At 39.4% G+C, this 24,539-nt stretch overlaps 2 protein-coding genes across 3 annotated transcripts in view; both read right to left on the bottom strand.

Moving 5' to 3' along the window:
* The window catches only part of si:dkey-51d8.1, a 31,213-nt gene extending 25,434 nt beyond the window's left edge, over positions 1 to 5,779 (bottom strand). The window contains exons 1-6 of the mRNA NM_001423537.1: positions 5,688 to 5,779; positions 4,872 to 4,983; positions 3,931 to 4,038; positions 3,265 to 3,349; positions 2,489 to 2,684; positions 162 to 1,941 (exon numbers count right to left, since the gene is read on the bottom strand). Coding sequence (NP_001410466.1) covers positions 162 to 1,941; positions 2,489 to 2,684; positions 3,265 to 3,349; positions 3,931 to 4,038; positions 4,872 to 4,915 — 2,213 coding nt within the window. The 5' untranslated portion in view covers positions 4,916 to 4,983; positions 5,688 to 5,779. The remainder of the gene's footprint in view (positions 1 to 161; positions 1,942 to 2,488; positions 2,685 to 3,264; positions 3,350 to 3,930; positions 4,039 to 4,871; positions 4,984 to 5,687) is intronic.
* A 5,273-nt stretch (positions 5,780 to 11,052) lies between these two features.
* Positions 11,053 to 21,942, bottom strand: LOC137491025 (NLR family CARD domain-containing protein 3-like). Of its 2 annotated transcripts, none has more exons than XM_073948353.1 (11): positions 21,873 to 21,942; positions 21,167 to 21,217; positions 20,886 to 20,993; positions 18,440 to 18,547; positions 18,240 to 18,294; positions 16,905 to 17,100; positions 14,872 to 16,809; positions 14,500 to 14,673; positions 13,674 to 13,847; positions 12,480 to 12,526; positions 11,053 to 12,357 (listed from the first exon to the last, which is right to left on the bottom strand). In XM_073948353.1, exons 2-7 carry the CDS (start codon positions 21,208 to 21,210, stop codon positions 15,035 to 15,037), a joined length of 2,286 nt encoding a protein of 761 aa, XP_073804454.1. In that variant the 5' UTR covers positions 21,211 to 21,217; positions 21,873 to 21,942; the 3' UTR covers positions 11,053 to 12,357; positions 12,480 to 12,526; positions 13,674 to 13,847; positions 14,500 to 14,673; positions 14,872 to 15,034. The 2 variants fall into 2 exon arrangements, with proteins under 2 accessions (XP_073804454.1, XP_073804455.1); XM_073948354.1 differs by having other exon boundaries at positions 15,661 to 16,809.
* Between the last annotated feature and the right edge of the window lie 2,597 nt (positions 21,943 to 24,539).

Here is a 24,539-nt window from a genome sequence, read left to right as displayed (position 1 = left end):
AATTCAGATCTAAAAAACAAATATAAATAAATTCTAATAAATAAAATGCTTTTCAGAAGCACTAGAAAAGGCTTACATTTATATAACCTTTGACCATTAGTTTCATCTTTGGGCTAATAGATGGACTTCTACAGATGAAAGACAGAAGCACTTTGACTTACAGAGCTCTTCTGGAGGTTTTGATGACTGCTGATAGTCTGATGAGACACTCGTCTGATCTCTGGAATTTCTGAAGCTCAAACTCCTCCAGCTCCTCTTCTGAGGTCAACAACACAAAGACCAGAGCAGACCACTGGGCAGGTGAAAGGCGAGCAGATGACAGACTTCCACTACTGAGGTGAGACTGAATCTCTTTCAGCAGAGTTTGGTCGTTCAGTTCATTCAGACAGTAGAACAGATTGATGGATCTCTCTGGAGACAGATTCCCTTCAACTTTCTGCTTGATGTAGTCAATTATTTCCTCTTTGCTCTGGTCTCTGTCATCCTGCTGTGTCAACAGGCCTCGTAAGAGTTGTCGACTGGACTGAAGTGACAGACCGAGAAGGAAGCGAAGGTAAAGGTCCAGATGTCCATTCTCACTTTCCAGAGCCCTGTCCACTGCAGCCTTCAGCAAATCAGTCATGCCTATATTTCTGATAATCTGTATAATAAACAATTCATGCTTCTTGTCGCTGCCTAGAATCAGATGTTGATAAAGGGCTGCAATGAACTCCTGAATGCTCAAGTGAAGAAAGCAGTACATGGTACCAAGAATGATTCCCATCTCCTCCTTAAAGATCTGGGTACACATGCCGGAGTACACTGATGCCTTATAGACGTCAATGCCACAGTCTTTCAGATCGCTCTCATAGAAGATCACATTGTTTCTGTCCAGCTGCTGGAAGGCCAGTTTCCCCAGTGAAAGGATGAGGTTTGGATCCCAGGAGACATCTGCTGTGTTTTCTCCATCATACTTTCTTCTGCTCTGCTGGATCTGAAAGCGGAGAAAGTGTGTGTACATCTGTGTCAGAGTCTTGGGAGATTCCTGCAGTGTTTCAGCATGAGCCCTGTGTTTCAGTTTCAGTATGTTCTGGAGAACAGTGGCTGAAATCCAGCAGAAGACTGGGATGTGGCACATAATAAAGAGACTCTTTGACTGTTTAATGTGATCAATGATTTCTCTGGCCTGATTCTGATCTGTGAGTCTCTTTCTGAAGTACTCCTCCTTTTGGGCATCATTGAATCCTAGTATATCTGTCAGCCGGTCGATACAGTCAGCAGGAATCTTATTTGCAGCTGCTGGTCTGCTGGTGATCCAGATGAGAGCAGAAGGAAGCAGATTTCCCTTGATGAGGTTCGTCAGGAGAACATCCAGAGAGACTGTTGAAGATACATCACAACACGTCTCATTACCAGCAAAGTTCAGAGGAAGACGACATTCATCCAATCCATCAAGGATGAACAGGACTTTGAATCGTGTGCTTCTTGTAAGGTTCAGTCCTTTAGTCTCTGGGAAAAACTGAGTTATGAGGTCTTTTAAACTTTGTCTTTCTTTCTCCTTTAAGTTCATCTCTCTGAATGGAAGAGGAAATATGAAGCTGATGTCTTGATTTTCTTTCCCTTCAGCCCAATCCAGAACAAACTTTTGCACAGAGACTGATTTCCCGATGCCAGCAACTCCTTTTGTCAGGACAGTTCTGATCTGCTTGTCTTGTTCAGCTGCTTCAAACAAATGTTTGCATTCAACCTGTATCTCTAGTGTCTGATGACGTCTGGAAGCAGCTTCAATCTGTCTGATCTCATGTTCAGTGTTGACCTGTTCACTCGCACCCTGAGTGATATAGAGATCTGTGTAGATGTTATTCAGAAGTGTGGAGACTCCTTGCTGAGCAATTCCTTCAAACACACTTTGATATTTCTTCTTCAGGCTACATTTAAGCTGATTAATGTAGAACAGCTCACCTAAACACAGGAGCAAAGAAACAGAGAGATTTAGTCATGACTTATTTGTAAGTGTCAGTCTGACAGATCGCCATGAGTAGAGCCAGACAAAATTTTCAGACATTTTTTTTGCTATTTCTGTGGAGGATTGTGTAAAATATCTGCAGATTACTGTGGAATGATTTTGGGAATATCATAACTTTGGGATTGTCAAAATAAAAACTAAATATATAAAATAATACATAAAAATAACACCTTTTTAACTTGTAAAATAATAATATTCAACAATATGTAATCTTTACAATGCAAATAAAATTAGATCCACTTAATTGCCAAACAAAGCAAGTCTCTTATATAACAGATCTACTAAAGGACAGAAAATATGACTTTACAAACTGCACTGTAAATAAATCATATGAATATTTTAATATTTGTCAAAAATATTACTGAAATTAAATAAAAACTGAATAAATAAAACTGCGCACAAGTAAATAAATAAACTCAATTATGGGCTAAAAGTCTGTGGAAATCTGCAGGTTTTGTGTGGGTCTAGCCATGAGTCTCTTACCCACGAGAGTATCAGCAGCTTGATCATGCTTTATCTCTCTCAGGAAGAAGAGTGTGAGATCAAGAGTTGCTTCTGTGATTCTGCTTCTGTTCTCATTAAACTCCTTCACAAACTCTTGTCTGTTTTCTTCTTGTAAGATTTTCTTAAATTTCTCCAGTTCATTCTTCAGAAATCTGAACATTTTGCTCTCAAGATTCTATGATTGAAGAAAAGAGAAGATCAATATTTAACCAAAATATTCATTTGCATACAGCTGTTCATGCATAAACTACTGAACAATTGAAAATACATTGTTCAACATTATACTACAGGACTGTGCTTTATAGGGTGTGCAGTTATTTTCAGATGGAGTCGATTCAGACAGGCATTGAGCACATTTATGAATGCTGAATGATTTTCATTATTTCACAGCTGCAGAATGACTGCAGGTGTGAAGTCTGTCTAATCTTTGTATTGATGACTAGTCTAGATTTGGACTACTGTTAGATTTTCACCAAAAGCTCAAACTCAGCCTTTAGTCAAGCCATCCTCAGTTGGACATCTATTAAAAAATTACTCGGTGGGATTTGCAGAATAATTGACTAATCTGTTCATTTATTAGAAAATAATACACACAAAGGTGTATTGGCGACAGTTGTGCATTATTTTATAAGAATTCAATAAACTGAAGTCAATTATTCCATAATAAATGAAACGCTCTACATTTGAATTGAGCGGTATATTTTTTAAATAACTGTTTTTATTTTATTTGTTTATAATAAATGAGTTTTTCCCACCTGGAAGATCGACTGGAGATTGTCTGTGAAGCTCTTGTGTCTCCTGTGAGTCTCGTCTCCTGAATCTGCTGACTCATATTCAACACTGTTAACAGATAAAACTACTGTAATTACACATTTACAGGCAAACACATACATATATATCTTACAAACTCTGAAAATAATACATGTAGTGCTCATAATAAGGAGACAGTGGACAGATTTGTCACTTGAGTTTTCTGTTACATTGAGCTGAGAAATCACAGTCAATTGTCTCTGTCATTACAAAGCCCTGTCAACCACAAAGTCATTATTAGAAAGTAGCTTTGAAAGAAATATTTGATTTACAGTTCATTATTACACACACTTTTAGCTACAAAACAACATATCTAGATTTACCTTCAAAAGCTTCACCTTTATTTAGATATATTTACACAACAATATGGTTATAAACTTCTTCAAAACATCTTTTATGCTCCACAAATGAAATAATTGACAGAAATCTGATATTAATATTGACTGAAAGATCCTCTGAATAAGACGCCAGGTGTCTGTAAATGTCTTCATGAATCACTAAAGTCATTTGATTAATTTAAACAACTGATTTATTCAGGAACGACTCACTTTACTGAAATGTTGGTTTACACAAAACTGTTGATGTGAGCAATAATGTAAAACACACAATACCTTTCAGCAGATGATGGTGTTTCCCCACTGAAGTTTGGTGGATCACGATCTTTAGAGCAGTCACTCTTCAGAGACACAGAGCTGGACACACATGATCCTGATCTCACACTGAACACACAAACACACCAGAGGAATAAACTGCAGGACAATCTTCAGTCTCCTTTACAAGAGTTTATCAGACAAATATGAGTTTGTTCAGTTTAATTAAGGGCAGACTAATTATTGGCTTAAATATATAAAAAAAAAACATTAATATAATCTCTAGGTAGAAAAGACAATAAATAAATAATATTCCCTTCACTGAGCTACACACTAAGTTTAACATGTATATCTGTTTTTAATCTGTGTGTATTGTTCAAATGTAGCACCCTTTTGTTATGCTTGTGGCTGTTTTACCCCAATGACTTCCTATAATGAAGCAATATCAGCATCTGATCATGCAGTCTTGATTGGTGCTGGTTGGAAAGATTTTTTACTGTTGATCATCAGATGTCAGCATTAACCCTTTAGATCAGCCTGAGCTGAACAGTTTCTGCATTTTATATGTAGTTCAGTGGAGTAAAAGAGCAGATTATAGTGAGTGTGTAGAAATACACTTACTGTGTTTACTGTGTTCTGACAGCTGAGGGGCTTATTTTAATATTCTCAGACATATCAAGACAAGAGTGCAAAGGTCTCTCTCACTCCATATAACTCCATTTAAACTAAGAATTTTCGCACTTCAACTGATGACAAACGGTCACATGACAAATTGTACCTCTACACAACAGGCTTTAAACCAGTAGTTCTCCAGCATTTTTCACCAAGAACCAGCTAAGAAGAAAATTGTACCACCATTTAACAATTTTATCAGGCAATAGCAACACAAATAAGTGCATTGTTGTTGGTGTTTGTTGTTCAGAGAAAGTGTTGAAATAATGGTGTAAAAACAGAGTCAATACCTGTGTTTCTCTGAGAGAGAGTCCTTTACTCGCTCCTCTGCCATACTGCAGCTAAAACACCAATGCAGACATTAGCAGAGGTTTGAGGAAACAATCAGCCGCTGACCATCACCTGGAGATGACAATATACTGAGATGAAGAACAGCACACTTTATAGCAATCAATGCTCACTTCACTAACAACACCGCACTCAAACACACCACATGATGAGGGACACCACAAACTGACTTTCAGTCATCTCACTGCAGATATATATATATATATATATATATATATATATATATATATATATATATATATATATATATATATATATATATATACACATACTGATTATCATTAGTTGGTTTTACCCCTGATTTGACACCTCAGATATTTCAGATTTGATCATTTGATATGTGTTTGTCATATAACTTCCACTTTAGACAACTATTTACTATTTTAATTCGTTATTTGCTTAGTTAGTAGTCTGTTAGTGGTGAAACGTTACCAGTTAAACGCAGTTTAAGGATCATCCGCATTCTTCCTGTTTACGGAAGCTCTGCTTTCACTTTCGATTTCCTGACTCTGTTTAAAGTTTATTTCGTGCTACATGATGTGAAATTGTCAAGTCAACCTGATATAGAAGACCACAAACACTTTTAAGGGATAAAATTAACCCATTATATTGTTCAAATGACCGTGTTTAATCGGTGTTTAAGGCTTTAAACTTCAGGAGCAGACAGTGCTATAAATCACGCTTATAAACACAATTATACACATATAAACCCTTCATCATCTCCACAAATCAGCGTAATGTAGAAGTATTTAACTCACATGCAGAAGTACAGACGCTCTTGTGCAGCAGGAACACAATTTGAACTCGTTTGACGCTTTCGGTTTGTCAACTTCTTCTTCAGTATTTTGGCGGTTGTCAAACTTAAATGCGCTTTACCGCTACCTGCTGGACTGGAGTGCGGAACAGGAGTCTGACATGGAGAGAAACACGGGGAAAACAAATCACACTGTAAAACCAAGGGAAAACATTGCTGCTTAAATAAATAAAGGGGAATTTTTGTAGCCTCCATATTTTGACTTTATACTCTATATTTCTACTATATATTTCCAGAGTAAATGTAAGATTATATCTAATAAATACTTCTCTTAATATTTGTCTTTTGTATTGTTAATCTTGACATTCTGTTATTACATGCTGCACATGTTTCATGTTGGGTACAATGTGAGTATAAATCATGTGTGTGTTTCACTATAAACACAGTGTCTTGTTTAGTCCTGTATGTGCTATTCTGCGACGGTTATGACCATTTACCATTTGGATTTTTTACAGATGTTTTCCTGAGTCATTTATATCCCAGTGTTCCTGCCTTGTACTCTTTGTCTGTCTCTTTATTGTAGTTTTGACTTTAGCTTTAGATAATTTACCCTGAAGGTCTGTGTGTGAATGTGTTTGTGTATGGGTGTTTCCCAGTACTGGGTTGCGGCTGGAAGGGCACCCGCTGTGTAAAACATATACTGGAATAGTTGGCAGTTCATTACACTGTGGTGACCCCTGATAAATAAGGGATTAAGCCAAAGGAAAATTAATAAATTAATATATACAGTATATATATAACTTATGTCCTAATCTATACTTATTAACTTTTATTCCTAATGTATATTCTGTTTCTCTTCATGTCCATTATTATTCATCAATTTCCTCCTCTCTTGCATATATTTTCCTCAATTAAATTTAACATTCTACCATTTCTCTAAATCTACAGTGACCACATTAATAATTTTCTTTACCTTTATTAATGCCAATGTTGAGTTAAGTCTAGTGCAGGGGTGTCAAATGTACGGCCTGCGGGCCGGATCAGGCCCACAAATGGGTTTAATCCGGCCGGCGAGAGGATTCTGTAAAGTATAAAAATGAGCTGCAATTTTTCAATAAAAGAAACTGCTGTTCCAGTAGATGGCGCAATAGCAAATGACAAACTGTTCATTTCATCTGATCCTGAAACAGCGTCAGTTTGATAGCCTTCTCAAAGAGAAAGACCACATCTATGCCCTGCTGTACAACAGTCGGTATTCTCATGAGGAAACGTAACTATTTCAGGTATTGTCAGTTAAGTGACTGATTCATACGAGTTCAGTTGTACGAAAATGTCCGATTTTAAAAATCAGGTGTGTCACCCAACTCCACCCCTAAACCCAATCCTCATTGGTTGATAAGCAAATCGTACTAAATTGTATGAATTAAATTGTACTAATTTATATGAATTATCCACTAAATCAAAAAGTTAAGAATTGTCGCAAGCTTGTGTTGCAGCATAAGATAGATAAGTGGAGGTGCTGTGCTGAGGCGTTTCTTTGGTTTGCGAGAAGAAATTGAGCAGTTCATGGAAGGAAAGGATAAATCAGTGTTAGAGCTTCATTTGGTAGAATGCAGGCAGGACCTTTCTTTCATGGTGGATGTTTCAGAGCACTTCCTGAAGTTGGCTGCAATTCATCATGTGATGCCTGATATTGATGCGCTGGTGAAAACTAAAAGATGCAAGGTGGCAAGGCAAATAAACTATGCAACACCACTTAAAGTGCTGCATGATATAGTTTAGTGATCTGTGGAACAGTTGTGTGAATCACTGAGGCATTGTGTGTTTGTGTGATTTTATTCTTTAGAATCTTCAAATAAATGTAAGGTGTTCATGATTAATGTTGATGTTGTGCTTGTACTGTTTTCAACACACTCTCCTCGGGCTCCAGCTTTATGTTGATCATAATAAAACAAAGAAAACAATCTGAAGTTGCTGTTTTTAAGTTATATATAGGGCGGAGCAGGAGGGACGACCCAGGGAGGATGAGAATGGGACAGAAAAGCAGGCGGCCCAAGGACAGCTGGCCAGACTAGAGGAGTCTATGGGGAGCCGGCCAGACTGAAGGCCTGTAGGGTGCCAGCTAGACTGGAGAATTGTGCAGGGCTCGAAGTTATCTTTCTTACTTGGAAGAACCGGTGCTCCCAACCTGAAATATTTAGGAGCACCAGAAAAAATTTAGGAGCACCCACCAAAAATGAATGAGCACCGCTGAAAATTGTATATTAAGGTATTTATTGTATTTGAAAACATCATCAATTGGGACTAACAAAACCCAGAAACAACTATCGAACTAATGCTGTGATGACTTAATATTTGTGCAATAATTCCAAAATGAATGTCGAATAATTATAAAATATTAATGATGACGATGATGACAATAATACTAATAATGAATTACATTTCTCATCATCATGCTGCCTTGAATGTGCTTTAATGTAAGTTATCTGCTATATAAAGTCCTACTGTTACTTTATGAAAAATAAAAATATGGTTTGCATCAAACACAAATGAAGCATTGCAGTAAGAAATATTTATTTTGTACTATTGTTTTTATATGCATGTCAAATTAATCAATAATATTTCTGCTACAAAACAAACAAAATATAATAATCAATCATTCAATTCAATGCTGAAAGCTGCACAGCAGTCATCAGTAATTAAATAGAAAAATAATAAACACCTCAAGAAAGATCGACAAAAGAAAGGAAGAAAAGTCTCACTTATAAAAGTTTTGGTTTCGGTTCGTGTTGTTTTAATGCTCAGCCTCGTTACGCGCTGAATTACATTTTTCTGTGTTTGCAAATCAATATGAGGGGGGCAGAGCAGGATTCTCCCGATGACCACCGGCGCAATACTGTTCTCTGTTATAACCCGCATCAGTTTAAACTCAGTAAAGGCGAGCTTCTTTGACGATGGTGTTTTAGCGGACATTGGCACTGTTGCAGCCTGATCTCACGAGGAAACGTTAGAAAATGTTATGAACTGCCGTGAGATTGTGTTGGCTAAACACGCAGTGCATGCAACGCATCGAGAGTCAGCGATTTTTCACTCTTCAGCCGTTTGCATTTGCTGTGGTCATAAAAGCTCCCTCCCTGTCATCTGACAGTGGAAAGTCTCGAGTGATTGACAGCTAATATGAACCAATATAGCGGCAGGGAAGACCGATTTTACCATGTTTTTAGAAAAAAAAAACAGGTCGCACTACAACCATTATATGCAGTCGCATGAATGCTCCCACATATATTATGAGGTCGCATAGCTTAAATTTGGTGCGCATATGCAACCAAAATGGTCGCAATTTTGAGCCCTGTTGTGGGAGGCCAGCTGAACTGGAGGACTTCGGGAAACCGGCTAGGCTGGAAGCTTGTGGAAAGCAGGCAGGGCAAGGCGTCTGGGTGGAGCCGGCAGGGCTAGGAGCCGGGCTGGGGCTGGCAGGCCAAGGTGTCTGAGTGAGACCAGCAGTGCAACAAGATGGGCTGGGGCCGGCAGGGCTAGGAGCTTGGGTGGCGCAGACGCTGAGCTGCACTTTGGGACAGGGGCAGTCACTAAAGGGCGCTCTGGGGCTGGAGCCGACACTGCAGCAGAGGCCTTCTTCAATCTCTGCTTCTGAGTGCAGGTCAGCCCATGAGGGCTGGGCATAGGCTGGGAGGTGGTGCTGGTGCTGGTGCAAGAGATCCTCTTCTTTAAGGTGGGTCATCAGCAACCAGTCATTGAAATTCAGCCCCTCAGCTGTCCTGTAGAATTTCTCAGCAAAGTCAGGGCTGGGCTTGTAGGTGATGAAGGGCGGGAAATAAAATATTTATTTAGGAAAAAACAAAACAAAACAACTCAAACCTCCCTGTGGAGGAAAACATGGCATTACATATACACTCAACTAGACTAGGTTCTTGGCATGACACACAGGGATTTCATTACATCAATCGACTGTTGTAAAATAGACATCAAACAACAGCAAACGAAATCAGAGAATCAACAACGGCCCAGCAGAGGACAGAGCACACTAGGAGAATAAATAGAGAAGACAAACCAATGAACAGACAGGTGGACAGGTGAAAATAATAACTGCAAACAGGATAACAAGGAGGGTGGGAGAAGACGGTAGAAAACAGAACACATGATACAAAAACACAACACAAGCCATGTGCTCACATGCAAACAGCACTAGAACACGCAGCCAATGAGAGAGTAGCATGCTCACACGAAACAAGGCACTAAAGCACGTGGTCACGATGAAAACATGAAACCACATGCTACACCACACAAACACAACAGAACACAAGACACAAGCACACGATAAATAAAGATACTCACCGTGCGCTCACACATGCGACGTGAATGTTCCCTTCCAGCGCCATCTGAAACCAACTAGACTGAGATGCTGAGAATGGACATCACGCTGCAGACAACGCAAACACAGACACCGGGACAAGAGTGTACCCCCATCAAGCAGGAGCGTGCATGGTCCGAACATAACCAGGACGATGCTCATACAATGACAAGGACAGACAATGACGAGAAAGAGGTACTCAACCCAAGACAACCCGAGCCGAGCACAACATATAACACATGACATGACTAGTGTCTGGACTCTGCCACCAAAACAAGAATTAACAGCACTGCAGAGGCAGAATCCTGACCGAACTGTCATTAATAATATAGGATAATAATAATATAGGAGACTCTGTTTTTCCTCAGAGCTTGACTAATGTCAGATATTATATTCTAATGCTAATCAAGGTCTGGAAGTAGAAAGTAAGGACACAGAATTAAAGTCTCTTGTGGTCCAGTGTTCAGTTTCCACAGTCAGTGGTGGTTTGGAGAGCATCCATACCCCTCACATTAACGTCACCAGCTCCACTAAGTGCATTGTGTCTGAGACTGTGTGTGTCAGGTGCATATGCTAGTCTGCAGTCAGATACTATTGACTTCATGCTTCTTCTGCTGACAGCTTCATAGAGATGCTGATTTAACTGTCCAGCAGGACTCGACACCTGCCCATACTACCAAATGTGCTAACACCTGCTTTAAGAACCATGATATCCCTGTACTGGATTGGCCAGACCACACTCACACTCTTTTAGAGCATTTATTAATCCTAGTTACTGACTCGTAATGAATGAGAGTGATCAGACATTTACTGAAGCATTATTAATCCACAGTTGTGCTGGTGAACATCAGTTAATGCACTGAGAGTCAACAAGAACTAACAGAGAACAACTTTATTGTCATCAACTAACATGAACAGATCAATAAATACTGGAATAAATGTGTTTTTATTGTTCAGTTCAAGTCAAATCATGAAGAAGAAGAGCAGAAACAAACGTCACACTTCATTTCTCCTTTATTCATTGAGCTGCTGGATTTCTCTACAGTTGATTCAATATGTGACAGAGATTCAGACATTTTCATGTTCATCATCACATTCTAATATCAGCAGTGGATTTGACATTGACTTTTATTATTTGTGCTCAAACAACAGAGAAACAATGAAGAAGATCAATCTGTAGACAAGAATGAGCTGATCTGAACACAGCAGCATCCTGGAGGACACTTCATCAACATCAATGATGACACTAATGAAGACTGAGACACACACACTCACACACACACACTCACACATGCACACGTACACACACACACGAAAGCACACACACACACACAGACACACACACAAACACGCACTCACACAAACACGCACACACACAGACTTTCTCACACACACACATGCACATGGACACACACACACACAAATACAAACTCTCTCTCACACACACAAACATAGACACTCTCACACTACACATGCACACACAGAGCAGTGAACACATGCACGCACACACACACACACATGCGCACACACACACACAAGCTCACACACACAAAAACGCGCACACACTTTCTCTCTCTCTCACACACAAGTACACACACACACACACATACATACACAGACTTTCTCTCTCACACAGACACTCTCACATTCACACACTCACGCACACATACTCTCTCACACACAAGAATGCATGCACACACACAAATACAGACACACACACACACACACTGCTGCTGTCTGCTCCTGCAGAGGATTCTGGGTAAATCTCTCATCAGTCTTCAGCTCAGTTTCACTGATGATCCAGGATAAACAGTAAACCCAGGGCAGAGCGGCTCAGTGAATGTGGTCTGGACTGAGTGGATGAGGCTCATTGTGTCTCTATAGATGTTGTAGAAGATCAGAGTTCCTGCACTGTGATCCACAAACACTCCTATTCTCCTGCTGAGCGCCTTTACTGGGAGATCAGTGCGTGTGTGATTGTGTCTGAATGAGAATCTGGAGGAAGAGCAGAACAAACTCCAGGACTGAGCATTACGTCCAAACCAACACTCAACACCTCGTCCCTTCCTCCTGATGCTCTTATATGACACTGATATAGACACACCAGCATCTCCACTCCAGTCAATCTCCCAGTAACAGCGTCCACACACTCTCTCTCTGCACAACACCTGAAGATAACCATCAAATCTGTCTGGATGATCAGAATACGGCTGTTTCTCTCTCACACACTTCACCTCTCTGTTCTCCTCAGACAGAATGAGTTGAGTGTGTGCTGTGTTTGGATCCAGAGTGAGGAAACAGACATCTGAACACAAGAACACACACATTTATAACCACAGCTGTGTGTGTGCGTGTGTGTTTGTGTGTGTAAGAGAGAGAGAGAGAGAGAGAGAGAGTGTGTGTGTGTGTGTGTGTGTGTAGTCCTACATTTGTGCAGTCCTGCTGTAATCCACTTCTCTCCTCCATGATCCAGACTGTGAACACACACAAATTGACATTCAGTCAGTACACAAACATCAGCTTAACACACACACACACGCACGCATGCGCGCACACACACACACACGTTCGCACACGCACACACAAGACATGTGGAGTGTGTGCTGAATGCTGGATTGTGATTGGCTGATCTCAGTGCATTAATAACTGCAGTAAAACAACATGAGTGTGTGTGGAGCTGTCAAATCAGCTTCTGAATGACACACAGAGCTTTTAGATCAGATGTGGAAACAGAAAACAGAATGGAAACACAGAAACAGACAGATATAAAGACTGAAGGATTCATTCAATGATCGATTGACAAAAGTGCAGCACAATAATAAAGCAGAATTCAGTGTTAAATGATTTGAAATATGATGGAGATCTTCATCTTCTGTCAAATGCCTCTTCATCATCTCCAAACATTGCTAAGTTGGAGAGCAGTGAATCCAGACCAATCTGCAGTCCTCCTCGCCCTTTGGAAGCTTGGTGGGTTTGTGTTATGTTTATTGTTCATAATACTTCAGTTATAAAGGATTAGTTTAGGAGTTTTTTGTAATTTGCTTTATTTGAGTTTGTTCAACATGTGATTGTCACTGGACTATATCAGAACCAGCATCACTGTCTGCTGATCACTTTTATTGCCTGATATTTTGTGTTCATGTTAGTTTAGAAGCAGAAAAGAGCCAGATTACAAGATATGTGAGATATTTGCCAGAAACATCTTTGTTATGTCCACATTGTGAATGTAAATTGATATTGTTTATTTTCTTCCTGTTTATAGTTTTACTCCGCCCTTATTAAAGTGTGATAAAGGACATTCTGTGTCTGTGAAGTTCATGAGGGAGAGTTTAACTTGCTGTTAAAGTATACACAGGACGTATTTGGAGAACAGTACACACACATCTCTGACCTGATACTGTACAGTTCTTCAGCAGAAATGTAGAGAACAAGTTTCACTGCTCAACTACAATGCTGAAAGTGTACAGTGTTAATATGAGATATAATATCACGCTTAATGTGAGAACTGCCCCAGTGCACTGACATATTTAACAGCTTTGATTAATATCTGGACACTAGAAGAGGAGTGAAGTATCAAAGTATCTGTATTCACAATAAAAAAGGCAGTGCTGCTCCACATACTTGAGTTTGTCCAGTGTGTAGTTTGGATCCTCCAGTTGTTCAGAGAGCAGCTTGACTCCTGAATCTCCTGGATGATTGTAGCTCAGATCCAGCTCTCTCAGGTGTGAGGGGTTTGAAGTCAGAGCTGAAGACAGAAAACCACAGCCTTCCTCTGTCACCATACAGCCAGACAATCTACAAACACAGCAATAGTCCACATCACACAGTTGGACAATCACACATCTCTTTGTGTTGTGAAGATGCTGACTGGCCAAGACACTTCTTCAGTTTAGATAATAAGACTGTGATGAGACTTTTATATGTTTTCAGGAAAACTGCAAACTGTACAAACATCAGAGCAGGTCAGAACCTCACCAGGGCCCAAAACCCTACAGACTCCACAGGGTTAACTTTGTCTTCATCACTGTTATGTATTTATTTAGACAGGATTGCCAGAACATTTGACAAATTCTTAAATAAACCTTTTCAATAAACAAATGCAAATATAAACAACAATTTAATAAGAACATGTAAAATACGAGTACAGAATTTAAAGGCAATTCATCTAAATACTCTTTAAATACAGTCATACAGTTCTGTATATTAGAAAAAGTATTTTACACATTTTTTGTATTTTACTCATTAATGCTTTTAAATACATTTGTCTATACACACACACACACACACACACACACACACACACACACACACACACACACACACATTTGTACAAATATAAATACAATCACACCCATATAAATCTGCCAACACACTGAGTGGGGAAATGGGCTTCTATATTTGTTAACCCAATCTGTTTGTAGTTGCAGTTGAGTGGAGAATCATTTACCTCAGTATCTCCAGTTTACAGTGTTGACTCTTCAGTCCATCAGAGAGAAGCTTCACTCCTGAATCCTGCAGGTCATTGTTACTCAGGTCCAGCTCTCTCAGCACACAGTTTGAGGATTGTAGAGCTGAAGACAAACTCTCACAGCACTGAACAGTGAGATTACAGCTCTGTAGTCTGTGTAGAGGACAAACACAATATTGATGTGGTCGTTTGGGACCTCACTGATTAACAATGCGCACTCATGAAAAGGACACCAGATTTCACCATTATGGTTGTATGTACTAACAGTAGTATAGCATGATATACCGATATTATAAAAGCATAGCGACACCCTAGCTCTCAAAACAATACAATTCCGATTTTTTTTAGTACCGGTACTTTTATTAGACAGCTGTAGTTGTGAGTGCATGTCAATAGGGGGCAGTGTGGGAGCCGTGCGCTGCTTCTACAGCAGGGGTCTCAAACTCATGGCCTGATACTCACAGGACAATCGTTTGTAGCCCCACATTAATTTAAAAGTTTAATGTTAGTTTTCTTAGTTTTCAGCTCTTGTGGAGGTTTTGATGACTGCTGATAGTCTGATGAGACACTCGTCTGATCTCTGGAATTTCCGAAGCTCAAACTCCTCCAGCTCCTCCTCTGAGGTCAACAACACAAAGACCAGAGCAGACCACTGGGCAGGTGAAAGGTCAGCAGATGACAGACTTCCTGTACTGAGGTGAGACTGAATCTCTTTCAGCAGAGTTTGGTCATTAAGTTCATTTAGACAGTAGAACAGATTGATGGATCTCTCTGGAGACAGATTCCCTTCAAGTTTCTGCTTGATGTAGGCAATTATTTCCTCTTTGCTCTGGTCTCTGTCATCCTGCTGTGTCAACAGGCCTCGTAAGAGTTGTCGATTGGACTGGAGTGACAGACCGAGAAGGAAACGAAGGAAGAGGTCCAGATGTCCATTCTCACTTTCCAGAGCCTTGTCCACTGCAGCCTTTAGCAAATCAATCATGGACTCATTTCTGCTTTTTTCTGCTTGTGTCTTGTCATTGTCGAGAATCAGATGTTGATAAAGGGCTGCAATGAACTCCTGAATGCTTAAGTGAAGAAAGCAGTACATGGTACCAAGAATGATTCCCGTCTCCTCCTTAAAGATCTGGGTACACATACCTGAGTACACCGATGCCTTATAGACGTCAATGCCACAGTCTTTCAGATCGCTCTCATAGAAGATCACATTGTTTCTTTCCAGCTGCTGGAAGGCCAGTTTCCCAAGTGAAAGGATGAAGTTTGGATCCCAGGAGACATCTGCCGTGTTTTCTCCATCATACTTTCTTCTGCTCTGCTGGATCTGAAAGCGGAGAAAGTGTGTGTACATCTGTGTTAGAGTCTTGGGAGATTCCTGCAGTGTTTCAGCATGAGCCCTGTGTTTCAGTTTCAGTATGTTCTGGAGAACAGTGGCTGAAATCCAGCAGAAGACTGGGATGTGGCACATAATAAAGAGACTCTTTGACTGTTTAATGTGATCAATGATTTCTCTGGCCTGATTCTGATCTGTGAGTCTCTTTCTGAAGTACTCCTCCTTTTGGGCATCATTGAATCCTCGTATCTCTGTCAGCCAGTTGATACAGTCAGCAGGAATCTTACTGGCAGCTGCTGGTCTGCTGGTGATCCAGATGAGAGCAGAAGGAAGCAGATTTCCCTTGATGAGGTTCGTCAGGAGAACATCCAGAGAGACTGCTGAAGATACATCACAACACGTCTCATTACCAGCAAAGTTCAGAGGAAGACGACATTCATCCAATCCATCAAGGATGAACAGGACTTTGAATCGTGTGCTTCTTGTAAGGTTCAGTCCTTTAGTCTCTGGGAAAAACTGAGTTATGAGGTCTTTTAAACTTTGTCTTTCTTTCTCCTTTAAGTTCATCTCTCTGAATGGAAGAGGAAATATGAAGCGGATGTCTTGATTTTCTTTTCCTTCAGCCCAATCCAGAACAAACTTTTGCACAGAGACTGATTTCCCGATGCCAGCAACTCCTTTTGTCAGGACAGTTCTGATCTGCTCGTCTTGTTCAGCTGCTTCAAACAAATGTTTGCATTCAACCTGTATCTCTAGTGACTGATGACGTCTGGAAGCAGCTTCAATCTGTCTGATCTCATGTTCAGTGTTGACCTGTTCACTCGCACCCTGAGTGATATAGAGATCTGTGTAGATCTTATTCAGAAGTGTGGAGTCTCCTTGCTGAGCAATTCCTTCAAACACACTTTGATATTTCTTCTTCAGGCTACATTTAAGCTGATAAATGAAGAACAGCTCATCTAAACACAGGAGCAAAGAAACAGAGAGATTTAGTCTTGACTTTTCCAGCTATATTAGTAAGTGTCAGACTGACAGATGGCCAGGAGTCTCTTACCCTCAAGAGTATCAGCAGCTTGATCTTGCTTCATCTCTCTCAGGAAGAAAAGTGTGAGATCAAGAGCTGCGTCTGTGATAATGCTTCTGTTCTCATTAAACTTCTTTACAAACTCTTGTCTGTTTTCATCTTGTAAGATTTTCTTAAACTTCTCCAGTTGATTCTTCAGAAATCTGATCATTTTGCTCTCAAGATTCTATGATTGAAGAAAAGAGAAGATCAATATTTAAATAAAACATTCATTAACATACAGTTGTACGTCCACAAACTACTCAATAAAGTAAAAATACATTATAATATGAGTCTGTTTTTACGCTTCATTCTGATTGGCTGATAAGTGAAGTTTCATAAACTAATTTCGAGAGGAGCATGTGATATGATTGTGCACCGCTGGCCACTCATCCGTAATCGGTCATAATCCAATCAGAATGATCATAGCTTAATATAAATGGATCACTTTCTCCTTATTGCACAATCTTCGTTTTGGACTCAAATATCTCCGAGCTCAGGGTTCTCTCCCGGGACAGCATGCCAAACCTGCTATAAGTGCCAAGCATATCTAAGTGGGAACTCTTGAAACTTTGTAAGGTGTTGTTATTTTCAGATAAACACAGCTAAAGCAGATTTGGCAGGTTTTGAGCACATGACAGTTCCATATCTCTACACTGAATGATTCCAGTAACTTCACAGTCTAAAATCACATCAAAACACAAGAGAAAGCTTTGGATTTGTGAAAAACTAGTTTCACACACAGGAGAAGTTTAGGGACAAAAACCTGACAAATGTCTGGAACACAACATGGTGGCTTTAGCTGTGGGAACATCAGCATCCCAGCAAACATATTTCAATTATTACATTTATATTTAAAAGAAGTCTAATAGATGTTTACCAACAGCCCAAAACTAGACTAGTCATCAGATATGAAGCAGTGTGCATCTGTCTGATCTGTGTATTTGATGACTAGTCTAGTTCTGGACTATAGTTAGATGTTTAGTAGATTTTTAGGTTTATCAGCTTAAATTTACCTGTTTTGGTCTGCCTATGGTTGTTTAGACATCTATTAAAACTTGCAGAATAATCCACTCTGGTCTGTTGAATTATTAGAAAATAATGAACACTAAATGTGTAACGTGTGTGAACTATTTTCGAGTAATTCAATGAACTGCAGTCAATTATTCCACACTTGACAAATACTTTTTATTTCTTGAAATCTTTAATTACATGAAAAATAACACTTACAAATAAAATGTGTTGCAGAAGGAGAATCTTTTCCAGTAAACATTTTCTATGTTATATTTACAATTTTAAATATGAATCAAAAGGAGTTTTTCCCACCTGGAAGTTCCACTGGAGATTGTCTGAATAAGAAACTAAATCTGCCACTAGGTGTCTGTAAATGAGTCAAAGTCATTGAGTCATTTGATTCATTCACACTACTGATTTATTCAGAAATAATTATCTTTACTGAATTGTTGGTTCACAATAATATGCCTGAAACAATCCATGTGTGATCAATAATGTGAAACACAATATACCTTCTAGCAGATGATGGTGTTTTCTCTCTGAGGTCTGGTGGAAGATGACCCATTGACCGGTCACTCTTCAGAGACACAGAGCTGGACACACATGATCCTGATCTCACACTGAACACACAAACACACCAGAGGAATAAATTGCAGGACAAACTTCAGTGGTCCTTTAAAAGTGTAATAAAACTGACAAAAGAGAAAATTATTGAAAAAAAAAAAAACACATTTCACCCGGCACCAAACTAGCACAAAATAACTCTTAGCTCAAGGTCAGGCTGATCAGGGGCCTCATGTATCAACGCTGCGTACGCACAAAAACTTTGCGTACGCCAGGTTTCACGCTCAGAATCGCTCACGTTTGGATTTACTAACAATGAACTGAACGTGGGAATGTGCGCTGCTTCACGGCAGCTTTATGGCTGGCGTACGCACATTTTTTGTGCGTGTCTGTTTTATTTCCATTGGCGACTCCTAGAGGCAGTTGTGTTAAATTCCACTCTACAAAGTGTCTGAGCCTTGCAATGGCAGCTGTATGAGACGGGTTCAGCAGGTATATAAGGTTTCCATACCATACAGTTGACCAGCTAAACATTAAAGCACAATTTGCAGCAGTCGCCTGTTTTCCCAATGTAATCTGAGCGATCTACCGCACGCACATTGCTATAAAGACACTATCTGAAGATGAATTTGCATGCGTGAATCAGAAACATTTCCATTCAATAAATGTGCAAATAAAATATGATGTTTATTGATATGAACTTATTGATGATTCCTATTTGTCTTTCTCGTGATAAATAGTTGGCAAAATCTGATATGTAGCAGGGAAAAAAAGAAGAAAAAGTTCATTAGATGCTGGATTCGAGCCGAGTTCATGCTCGAACGTATCAATTCATGATCACAAGCGTCTAACGAGTAGCGCCACTGAGACTGTTAAGGGTCTTGCAACATTTTACAGATATAAACCACACTATTTCTATTTTTTAATGCACTCAGTGCAATGTTCAGACCCAACTGTGTTGACCGCATCAGCTAAACTCTCCCACTCTATTTTTTTTCTTTTGTTGTTAATTCCGGAGAACAAACTTGCAAATAACACCGCTTTTCTCCGGTCTACCTCCGAAAGCAGCACCTCCAATTCACATTCTGTTCAAAGTTTCTCTTTTTGCTTGCTTTTGCCATTGCTTTTTCGTTGGGTTTTGCCATAAGCATAGTCATTAGCATATTCATACGGGGGAGGAGGCAGGGAGGAGTTTTGCGCTCAGTTTCACGTTCATTCAGATGTACAAAAGAATATGCGTGAGATTCGGGGTACGCAGTGTTTCATACATCTGAATTTTTTTCTGCGTACGCACATTTACAGCTTTGTGCGTACGCAATGTTTTAGTAAGATTTCCACGCAAGTCTTCGTACATGAGGCCCCAGGTCTGTTAAACAAATAAGACTTCCAGTGGGTACAGAAAGTATTCAGACCCACTCTTTGTTCTATTGCAGCCATTTGCTAAAATCATTTAAGTTCATTGTTTCCTCATTAATGTCCACACAGCTGACAGAACAACACGGAACTGTAGACGTGTTTGCAGATTTATTAATAAAGAAAAGATGAAATATCACATGGTTCAGACTCTTTGCTGTGAACTCAGCTGCTGTCCATTTCTTCTGATCCTCCTTGGGATGGTTCTTCACCTTCAGTTGAGTCCAGCTGTGTTTGATTACACTGATTGGACTTGATTAAAGTCACACATAAGAGCTTACAGCTCACAATGCATCTCAGAGCCAATGAGAATCATGAGGTCAGAGGAACTGCCTGAACAGCTCAGAGACTGAATTGTGGCAAGGCACATAATTGGCCAAGGTTACAGAAACATTTCTGCTGCACTGAAGGTTCCTAAGAGCACAGTGGCCTCCATAATCCTTTAATAGAAGATGTGTGGGACGACCAAACATTTTCTAGAACTGGCTAAACTGAACTGTCAATAGATCTGTCAAATGCTCTGATCCACTGATTTACAACAAAATGAATGTAAAGGTATTGAAGTTTCATGAAGCAGCGCTCCAAAATCAGCCATGAGCTCTGTTTACTGGAGTACTCTTGTGGATTAGCGGTGTGTTTCTCGCTCATGTACACTCAGAGCGTGTTTCGCTTTCGGTTTGTGTTTTAATCTTCTGTGTTTATTGTTAGCTGTCTGGATGTTGGATTACTCTTTGTGGATTACCCTTGATTATGATTGATTGCTTGTTTTGTCCCCTTGCCTGTCTAAAAGATGCTCTGAATAAGAAACTAAAACCATCACTAGGTGTCTGTAAATGTCTTAATTCACCAAAAGTCATTGAGTTATTTGATTAATCCAAACAACTGATTCATTTACTAATGACTGTATTTTCTGGATTGTTGGTTCACAATAACATGTTCAATACAGTCCATGTGTGATCAATAATGTAAAACACTAAATACCTTTTGACTGATGATGGTGTTTTCTCACTGAAGTTTGGAGGATTACTACCTTTAGACCAGTCACTCTTCAGAGACTCAAAGCTGGACACACATGATCCTGATCTCACACTGAACACACAAACACACCAGAGGAATAAACTGCAGGACAAACTTCAGTCTCCTTTACAAGAGTTTATTAGACAAATATGAGTTTGTTCAGTTTAATTCAGCTCAAGCTAATAGTTGACTGAAGATCTGTCTGTTGTCATGTTGAAATAATGGTGTAAAAACAGAGTCAATACCTGTGTTTCTCTGAGAGAGAGTCCTTTACTCGCTCCTCTGCCATACTGCAGCTAAAACACCAATGCAGACATTAGCAGAGCTTTCAGGAAACAATCATACTATATATATATATATATATATATATATATATATATATATATATATATATAGTCCTTAACATGAATGCAGTTGGTTTAACCCCTAATCTGACTTCTCAGCTGTTTCACATTTGATTTAAGGTAAATGCATGTTATATAGAGTTTATCAAGAGAAGTTCAGGTTCAGGCAATTGTTGATTTAGTGAGTATTGAAATGTCTCTCTACTAAAGAGGCTATTTGGTTAATGAGTTACTCAGACAGTCAAAGGGTTAAATGCAGTGTTGTTTAAGGATTGTCAGCTTGTTGTTTTCAGCAGCTTTTCTTCCTGTTCAACTGGAAGTTCTGCTTTAACTTCACTTTTGATTTGGTGACTCTGAATGTTTAGAGTTATATTTAATGCTGAATTATTGGACACTATTGAGTCAGTCTGATATAAAAGAGCACAAACACTTTAAAGGGATTAAAAATAAAGCTTTTAGACACAGTGTTTAAATGAGCGTGTTTGACTCAGTGTTTAATCTGTGTTTGAGGATTTGATCTTCAGGATCAGACATTTAAATCACACTCACACATATAAACCCTTCATCATCTCCACAAATCAGCGTAATGTAGAAGTGTTAAACTCACATGCAGAAGTACAGACGCTCTTGTGCAGCAGGAACACAATCTGAACTCTTTCACTTCACTAAAACACACCTGTGTGATCTACACTTAGATCCTAAAATATTACTGGCTACACTGAGTGACACTGACATGAATATTCATGAGATTCTCCTGACTGTGGGCATGTCATAAAGACAACACAAACCACTGGAGCTGAAGATATCTGTGCAGCTTCTCTGAGCACGAGTGTGTTGAAGCAAGATTTAGAGAAGTTGTTTAAGATGAAATCTGAGAGGTCTCTGAAGAATATTTACAGCAATGTTGAACCTATAAAATAAGATTAAAGATTTCTATATAAATGAGTACAGATCTCTCTGTTATATTATTATTAATTTCTATAGGATGCTGTTCAATAATATTCAATAAGTGTGTTTATACAATAGATTAGCCAGTACCAAAGGCAAAACTGAACTAATGAACAAAATAACTGAAGATCACAGTGAAGAGAAACCGCACTATAAATGATCACAATCTCCCATATGATCTGATCATAGTACTTTTGTTTGATAGTAATGTATAGTGTCTGTATGGTATCTGTAAATATTTAGTATGTGAAATTGTTGGACAACCCCCACACACACATAAAACAGCAAAATAAACATGTCTACAGCTTACTAAAAGCCTTTATGTCTGTTCATATATTTTATATAAATGCAGAGCAGCAAGACCCATGGGATTTCATCAGCCACTCACCATCAGAGTCCTCAGTGGAAGCTGAGAAGAGCAAAAGAGGAAGCCAAGCAAGAGATGCCAGAAAAAAAGGGGGAATGAAATATTGTGTTATTTTGCTGTCTGAGTATAGGCAGGTGCAGTGGGTAGCACAATCGCCTCACAGCAAGAAGGTCGCTGGTTCGAGCCTCGGCTGGGTCAGTTGGCATTTCTGTGTGGAGTTTGCATGTTCTCCCCATGTTAGCGTGGGTTTCATCCGGGTGCTCCCACAAGTCCAAAAATATGTGGTGACATTGGGTAAGCTAAAATTGTCCGTAGTGTATGTGTGTAAATGAGTGTGTATGGATGTTTCCCAGTGATGGGTTGCAGCTGGGTGGCAACACAGTGGCACAGTAGGTAGTGCTGTTTCCTCACAGCAAGAAGGTTGTTGGTTCGAGCCTCGGCTGGGTCAGTTGGCGTTTCTGCGTGGAGTTCTTCCTGCGTTCGCGTGGGTTTCCTCCGGGTGCTCCGGTTTCCCTCACAGTCCAAAGACATGCGGTACAGGTGAATTGGGTGGACTAAATTGTCCGTAGTGTATGCGTGTAAATGGGTGTGTATGGATGTTTCCCAGAGATGGGTTGCAGCTGGAAGGGCATCCACTGCGTAAAACATATGCTGGATAAGTTGGTGGTTCATTCCACTGTGGCGACCCCAGATTAACAAAAGAACAAAGCCGAAGAGAAAATGAATGAGTATAGGCAATGATAGACAGGACAATGTTTGATTAAGATGAAGTGTTTTAAAATGCTTATTTATTAAAATAAAGGTTACAAAGTAAAGAAGAAATATATTGTGTGTTTGTATATTTATTTTACTGCCTTCAAGATTTTACATTGTAAACTAAAGGGAACAAGGGGGGAACAAATGTTGTATTTACCCTTTAACTACAGGTAACAAGAGAGGTACAAAGCTTCACTTTAATTTACAACCCTCAAATGTGGTATTTACCCTGTAAGTACAGGGAACAAGGGGGTAACAAGGGAGGAACAGTGCTTCACTTTAATTTACAACCCTCAAATGTGGTATTTACCCTGTAAGTACAGGTAACAAGGGAGGAACAGTGCTTCACTTTAATTTACAACCCTCAAATGTGGTATTTACCCTGTAAGTACAGGTAACAAGGGAGGAACAGTGCTTCACTTTAATTTACAACCCTCAAATGTGGTATTTACCCTGTAAGTACAGGGAACAAGGGGGTAACAAGGGAGGAACAGTGCTTCACTTTAATTTACAACCCTCAAATGTGGTATTTACCCTGTAAGTACAGGTAACAAGGGAGGAACAGTGCTTCACTTTAATTTACAACCCTCAAATGTGGTATTTACCCTGCACTGTTAGACATTTCTGTAAATTACACAGTTATTTACTGTATTTCACCCAGTGTATTACTGCAAATTCCTTTTACGGTAAATAACTGTATTTACCGTTGCATTATGGGAATTTAGTGTGACGTCGAACAACATATACAGCGATGTACTGTATTTGTAAAAATTCGTGTATTATACTGTATTTTCCACAACTGCTTCAACGCCACCTTGCGGCGATTCGACTATGCACCACATTTTGCCTGAGGACCCTGGAGCAATTCTGGAGGACAATTTATTAGTGTGCCTGAAGAACATACTGGATTTAACAAACTTTACTCTGGTAAGCTGAGGCAGTGTTTCATTTTACAGAATGTTTTGTGGACGAGAATAGAACAAAGTAAAGTATAAAGTTGGCTATTATTATTTTCTCTGGCTTGGCGTTATTTCGCCCATTTGAGAAATATATCATCTATTAAGATGTTACCTTTATTTAATTTATTACATTAACACTACTATTACTTTAAATAAGACTGTTTATGACTATTAGCCATTGTTCTCGTCATATCTTTTTATTTATTTAAATAGGAACCGGTGTTGCAGCGGGTTTTGGTTTAGG

This window comes from Danio rerio, chromosome 4 (assembly GCF_049306965.1).
Source record: "Danio rerio strain Tuebingen ecotype United States chromosome 4, GRCz12tu, whole genome shotgun sequence".
NCBI lineage: Eukaryota > Metazoa > Chordata > Actinopteri > Cypriniformes > Danionidae > Danio > Danio rerio.
Note: the sequence above shows the minus strand (reverse complement) of the source record. Positions and strands in the feature narration are given on the sequence as shown.

Bases quoted from the DNA above. Each gene is read 5' to 3' on its own strand.
- LOC137491025 (XM_073948353.1), bottom strand. From the start codon at position 21,210: ATGGCAGAGGAGCGAGTAAAGGACTCTCTCTCAGAGAAACACAG. The intron at 18,548-20,885 runs GTATTTAGTGTT...TTGTGTGTTCAG, and splicing joins ACACCATCATCAGTCAAAAG to TGTGAGATCAGGATCATGTG. The intron at 18,295-18,439 runs GTATATTGTGTT...ACTCATTTACAG, and splicing joins ACACCATCATCTGCTAGAAG to ACACCTAGTGGCAGATTTAG.